The sequence below is a fragment of the Rhipicephalus sanguineus genome, chromosome 9 (assembly GCF_013339695.2).
Source record: "Rhipicephalus sanguineus isolate Rsan-2018 chromosome 9, BIME_Rsan_1.4, whole genome shotgun sequence".
Classification (NCBI taxonomy): Eukaryota; Metazoa; Arthropoda; class Arachnida; order Ixodida; family Ixodidae; genus Rhipicephalus; species Rhipicephalus sanguineus.
Window position 1 is genome coordinate 3,222,260 of NC_051184.2, and position 6,607 is coordinate 3,228,866.

Consider the following 6,607-nt stretch of genomic DNA (forward strand, 5'->3'; position numbering starts at 1 on the left):
CGTCATTAGCGCTACTTAAACTAAATCGGCGATTAGAACTTAATCCATCAGCCACCACTCACCGCTACGAATGTGAAGAGGTAGAAGCCGAGCGCCGAGTGACCAGAGGGAAACGACTTGTACATGTCGACCAGTATCCAAGCCTCCTCATTGGCGCACTGGTACTGCGTCACCAGACTGCAAGGAAAACGTATACGTAAGCGACTGCTGCAGCATTCCAGTCATACCATTCCACTATACATGTATCCGACTCCATTCGATTTCTTTCTTTCTTTCTTTCTTTCTTTCTTTCTTTCTTTCTTTCTTTCTTTCTTTCTTTCTTTCTTTCTTTCTTTCTTTCTTCTTTCTTTCTTTCTTTCTTTCTTTCTTTCTTTCTTTCTTTCTATCTTTCTTTCTTTCTTTTTGTCTGTATGTCTTGCCTGCCTGCCTGCCTTGCCTTGCCTTGCCTTGCCTTGCCTTGCCTGCCTGCCTGCCTGCCTGCCTGCCTGCCTGCCTGCCTGCCTGCCTGCCTGCCTGCCTGCCTGCCTGCCTGCCTGCCTGCCTGCCTGCCTGCCTGCCTGCCTGCCTGCCTGCCTGCCTGCCTGCCTGCCTGCCTGCCTGCCTGCCTGCCTGCCTGCCTGCCTGCCTGCCTGCCTGCCTGCCTGCCTGCCTGCCTGCCTGCCTGCCTGCCTGCCTGCCTGCCTGCCCTGCCTGCCTGCCTGCCTGCCTGCCTGCCTGCCTGCCTGCCTGCCTGCCTGCCTGCCTTCCTGCCTGCCTGCCTGCCTGCCTGCCTGCCTGCCTGCCTGCCTGCCTGCCTGCCTGCCTGCCTGCCTGCCTGCCTGCCTGCCTGCCTGCCTGCCTGCCTGCCTGCCTGCCTGCCTGCCTGCCTGCCTGCCTGCCTGCTGCCTGCCTGCCTGCCTCTGCCTGCCCTGCCTGCCTGCCTGCCTGCCTGCCTGCCTGCCGGCCTGCCTGCCTGCCTGCCTGCCTGCCTGCCTGCCTGCCTGCCTGCCTGCCTGCCGCCTGCCTGCCTGCCTGCCTGCTGCCTGCGCCTGCCCTGCCTGCCTGCCTGCCTGCCTGCCTGCCTGCCTGCCTGACTGCCTGCCTGCTGCCTGCCTGCTGCCTGGCCTGCCTGCCTGCTGCCTGCCTGCCGCTGCCTGCCTGCCTGCCTGCCTGCCTGCCTGCCTGCCTGCCTGTCTGGCTGTCCTGTCTGTCTGTCTTGTCTGTCTGTCTGTCTGTCTGTCTGTCTGTCTGTCTGTCTGTCTGTCTGTCTGTCTGTCTGTCTGTCTGTCTGTCTGTCTGTCTGTGTCTGTCTGTCTGTCTGTCTGTCTGTCTGTCTGTCTGTCTGTCTGTCTGTCTGTCTGTCTGTCTGTCTGTCTGTCTGTCTGTCTGTCTGTCTGTCTGTCTGTCTGTCTGTCTGTCTGTCTGTCTGTCTGTCTGTCTGTCTGTCTGTCTGTCTGTCTGTCTGTCTGTCTGTCTGTCTGTCTGTCTGTCTGTCTGTCTGTCTGTCTGTCTGTCTGTCTGTCTGTCTGTCTGTCTGTCTGTCTGTCTGTGTTCTATTCATTGTCGTCCTGTGGGATGCAATAATAATTATTGGTGTTTAACGTCCCAAAACCACGATTTCATTATGAGGGACACCGTAGTGGAGGGCTTCGGAAATTTCGACCACCAGGAGTTCTTTAACGTGCATCTAAATCTAAGTACACGGGCTCCAAGCATTTTCGCCTCCATCTAGTTTTGTAGCAAACGGAGTACAATTTATTAGGGAGAAATTGAATATGATGACGACACGAAATAACACCGCCATTATCACCACCACTAACAACAAAACGACGAACAAGACCGTCAGCAACGTCTTTCTTCATCGATATTGTTAGCAATTGCAACATTACAGGAGGACATTACCCCTGCGAGCAGTCGAGCTTGTCCCAGTCGGGTCGGCACGAGTCGAGGAAGTGTGGGCGGGGCTTGGTGACCAGAGACTTGACCACCTCGATGGCCACGGAGACCAGCTCCAGGCCGAGAACGTAGTGGCGCAGCGCAGACCGGACCAGCGGCCAGCGGACTGGGACCGTCGGCCCACTGCTCCACCAGGAACAGCTACGAAAAAGAAAAAAAAAGTTACAAACAAAATATCAGCTAACGTTGCCATTTGAAAAAGACGGCCTTTCCCATATCTCATATATGGGTTATATCTGAAGGGGATTTGGCGTCAGGATTCGAGAAACATCTTTACGATCTCCACAATGACCAAAAACCTGTACGCCGATCCTGAAAGAGCAATTATCGGCCAGGTTTGCCAGCATAACCCCGCCTGTGGCAACATCATCACTACCACCACCTGAACAGTTTTTGTTCCGCCTTTATGTTATTCCAACACAAGATGACCGCATGGGGAGTCTCACGAAAAAAAAAAAGAAATGCTTAAGATCAGTCACATCTGTGTAGCTTATCCGAACAAAGCGTTACTAATCCCGATAGGCGAGAAAATGATGCGAGAACCATTTAGCAATGTTACAAACAGTCACAAAGTCATCAAAAATATATGGGACGAAGACTGTCATGAGCGGGCCGCGCGTTTGAGACCTATTGAAGGGTATATACGCACCAGAGGTCCCGGCAGTACAATGACCAGCGCCAGGATCTGCGTGAGCGTGACGGTGTCGCCCCGGAACGGATGCCGGATGTGCGGGTCGTCGCAGCGGAAGCCAGGGAGCGTCTTGGGCATCAGGGCCCCGCGCATGGACGCCACGCATATCACCAGCAGACCTGCATGCGTCAGGGTCACACATACACACATATATACACGACGAGTCACGAGACACCGATCAAACAAGGGACAATGAATGAGTGAGCGTTCATTTCGAAACAGTTCGGCTACTAGCCCCAATCTCCTCTGGATGGAAGACCATGACTACCCGCCATGCCATCATTTAGGCAGCCAGCACTAGCCAACGCTAGCCAATCAGCGAACAATTAGTTGTACTCTCGGTGGACGGTCTCCTCTTTCCAGGAAGCTCCCGGTCTTCGCTACCTCCTCGGTGGTGACGAGACGTCGTCTCTGATCCAGGACAATGCAGCCGGTCTTAGGCCCCCCACGTTTCGCTGCGGCGAGGGGTCTTGGCTGTCTTATGCGGCGCTATGGTCTTTCGGTTGAGGATAACGTATGTATCACAAAAAGAAAATAGAGAGAGAGAGAGACTGGCGAAGATCATCACGTGGAAATGTCGTGGTGCGTGAAACATTTAAAGAAGTGAGCCCACAAGCATACACTATAATATTAGTACATTAGCCTTTTCTATTACATTGTCATAAGAGCTAAGGTTAGCCACCAGCTAGCCAACGGGAGTCGACGTTAGCCAACGTTTCGTCAGTGCCGCTATTACGCCAGTAAATTTCAACTAATTTGATTTTATTGCCTGAAAGAGCGCTTAAACGTGGCTGCTACGTAAAGGGATGGAAGCACATAGAGTGAACAAGATAAAAAATAAACTGATAATTAAATTCTCGGTCTTATAAGTGTCAAAACCATCATATGGTTATAAGGCAGTCCGGATTGATATGGACCATCGTGCACCTAAATCTAAGTAAACGCCCCACTCGAAATGCCGCCGCCGCTGACAGGAATCGAACCCGCGACCTACGTTAAAGGCCCAGCGGCATAGCCACCAGACTAAGGAAGATAACGGCAACTTCTTTCGCGATGGGCGATAAGACTAAAAATAAATAAATAAATAAATAAATAAATAAATAAATAAATAAATAAATAAATAAATAAATAAATAAATAAACCTATTATTTTTGCGAGCCCGAAAATAAATGACTTTTTTTGTTACACCTACGTGAAGCCAACCGACGATTCTTCATCTGATTCTACGGTTCTGACTGCACCTGTAAAACCTAAGCACTCAGACTACCTAATTTCGTTACGCGGCCCCAACACAGCGTGCTCAAGTACCGGATACATGCGGCCTTCTCGTGGCCGTTGCTGATTATCTAAACACGACGCGTACACCTTAATGTGCACACTCAGGTATATACCTATTCTCGCCCGCGCGATGCTTAATCCTCGCTAATCCCCGTGCAGCGTAACGAACACATTGCTGCGACGTACGGCGCAGTGTTTGCCGACTAATCCGGGATAATCGCTCAGAGCTTTGGACATTGCCGGCTCCATTAAAGCGTAGCCTGCCTCCCTTCAAATATGCCTCGTACGAAAGACCGCGGGCATCACCGGCGCTTACGAAAGAAGGAACGGCACGATGCCTTGTATTTTTTTCTTTTTGTTATTTCTTTTAGAAAGCACCCGCTGATTAAATAGGGAACATCGATTGTTTTTTTTTCTTTTCTCGTCACTCTTTCCAGGTAACATTTTCCGTTGAAATAGAAGACAGCAAGAAAAGAAAACACGGATAAAAGTTCCACATCCGCTCTAGCCCCGAAGATAATGAGCTTAACTCCTTTCCAGCGTGAATAAAACATCTCATTAAATGTTTAAATGTCTGGGGCGGAGGTTTTTGAAAGAAGTTAGAGAAAGAAAATGAAATATTTTGTGCACGTAGCTGGGAAAAACGAGAAACCAGTGCTTCCTATCTCAAACTCTCCACAGCAAACCAGATATAACGGAACAGAAAAGAGCAGACGAATATATTGGAAAGAGCAAGGTAACATTTAATGATCACTTGCTACAGGTTTTTCGTGCTTTTCTGCAGACGCTGTATTTGATGATGAATGAAAGAGAGAGAGAGAGAGAGCTAAAGAAATGGAGGAGAAGAGCTCAGTACCCAAACTGCGCATGCGCACAAGCTTTATGTGCGAGAGAATGAAGCGCGAACGATTAGCTTGCGACACCGACGCCGGTAATTCCTCTTAGGCTTAGTTAAGCTTGTTCTGCAGTATACCACGATGCACCCTCCTGTGCGTGTGGGACGAGGAGGAGGAGAGGTTGAGGAAAGGAAGTTGCGCCTTTTCCTTTCCTCAACCTCTCCTCCTCCTCCTCCCACCTACTCCTTTACTTTAACAGAGACGCTGTTTAGTCTGGCGGAAATCTGTCAGATGTAACGTTGCAACCGCCGCCCTGAGCTATGACGTCACTGCGTCGCCTAGCAATCACTAGGCATAGGGAGAAAGAAAGCATATCATAGCCTTGTACAGTATAATATAGCAAGGGTGTGGGAAAGGGGCGAAGGGTGAGGAGGATGGAAAGAAGTAAGCGATAAAGCATAGCATAGCCTTGTATAGTATAACAAGGGGGTTGGAAAGGGAAGTGAGGGTGACGAGAAGGGAAAGGAGGAAAGGAGAGAGCAAAGCATAGCATAGCCTTGCATGGTGCAGTACAGCAAGGGGGTGGGAAAGGGGGTAAGGGTGAGGAGGAATGACGTGAGGGTTACGAAGAGGAGAGAGGGTAAGTCATAGCATAGTCTTGTATAGTGTAGCACTGCAAGGGGTGGGAAAGAGAAGTGAGGGTAAGGAGGAGGGGAACGACGCCAGCTGTGCTGTTTGCTCAGTCTTCGCACCGCTAATGCGTAGCTGCACCAATTCTTTTATATATATCTTTTTCACGCAATATGCATTATTATTACTTTTCTTGCTTATATACGATCTATGTAATATATGTTATATTGCTTTTTTATACGTACGTGCATCGCCTACATATATTTCTTTTTGGAGTTAACTAATGAAATTGCGTTGTTCTTACGTGCCAAATCCACGATGTGATTACGAGGCATGCTACGGTGGTGCAATGAAAGCCATTTATATGCCATAATCCTTCTCTGTCATCTTTCTGTCAAAACATGACACTGTCGCTAGTTGGGCTAGCCGTGATGGTAATTGATGAATGACTTGACGCCACAGCCCCAGAGCCAACTGCAGCGGGTGTTGACAGCGAGCTTATGAATAAACCATTTCTGCATACAGTCCCGAATACTACGTAAAACTATAAAACCACGAGCACCTCAACCAATCGCTTCCGATGATACCTTTTCTTTCTGCTTGAATATGACTGAACGCAGTTCGCGACATAATGTGAAAGATGAGCCTCTTGCGGATATTCCCGAAAGCCTCGGCGTGTCGCCCCAGAGCCAGTCGATACCGAAACCCTCTACAACTCTCTCGGGTCCCGTCGTTTCGTAAGGGCCGCGTAAGTAAATAAAAATTGAAAGCGTGGCTGCTGACCCAGAAAACCATAATTGAGTTATTTCGGCTGCCGCGATCGAAACGTATAGTCGTGGAATTCTCTTGCATTCTATGGCCCGGACATATAGCGAACCGTAGTTGTAAAGTTTCCAGGATGTATGCCGCAAGTATGCGGTCACAGAAATTGCCGTGGCCGCTATAGTTGAATGAAATTGAATTCGCCATCGTAGTTTGTGTCTTTTCGAGTTTTGAATTTTTTTGAATTTTTCCTAATTTTCGAGTGAGTACCACAATGGGTGAGAGAAGGAGAGAGAGAGAGAGACTGTGCGAGAATGAGGTGAATGAGTGAGTTCGTGGCTGAATAACTTAGTGAGTGAGCGAGCGAGTGAGTGTGTGTGTGTAGGAGTTAAATTTTGTGTGTGTGAGAGAAAGTGAGACAGTGAGTGAGTGAATGAATGTGTGCGTGTGTGTGAGTGAGTGAATGTGTGTGTTA

The 6,607-nt window shown here is 49.3% G+C and overlaps 1 protein-coding gene across 1 annotated transcript in view; it reads right to left on the reverse strand.

The window, feature by feature from the left end:
* LOC119404454 (phospholipid phosphatase 3) overlaps positions 1 to 6,607 on the reverse strand; it is a 29,024-nt gene that overhangs the window by 11,992 nt on the left and 10,425 nt on the right. Inside the window, exons 2-4 of the mRNA XM_037670956.2 lie at positions 2,583 to 2,745; positions 1,882 to 2,076; positions 63 to 177 (exon numbers count right to left, since the gene is read on the reverse strand). Coding sequence (XP_037526884.1) covers positions 63 to 177; positions 1,882 to 2,076; positions 2,583 to 2,745 — 473 coding nt within the window. The remainder of the gene's footprint in view (positions 1 to 62; positions 178 to 1,881; positions 2,077 to 2,582; positions 2,746 to 6,607) is intronic.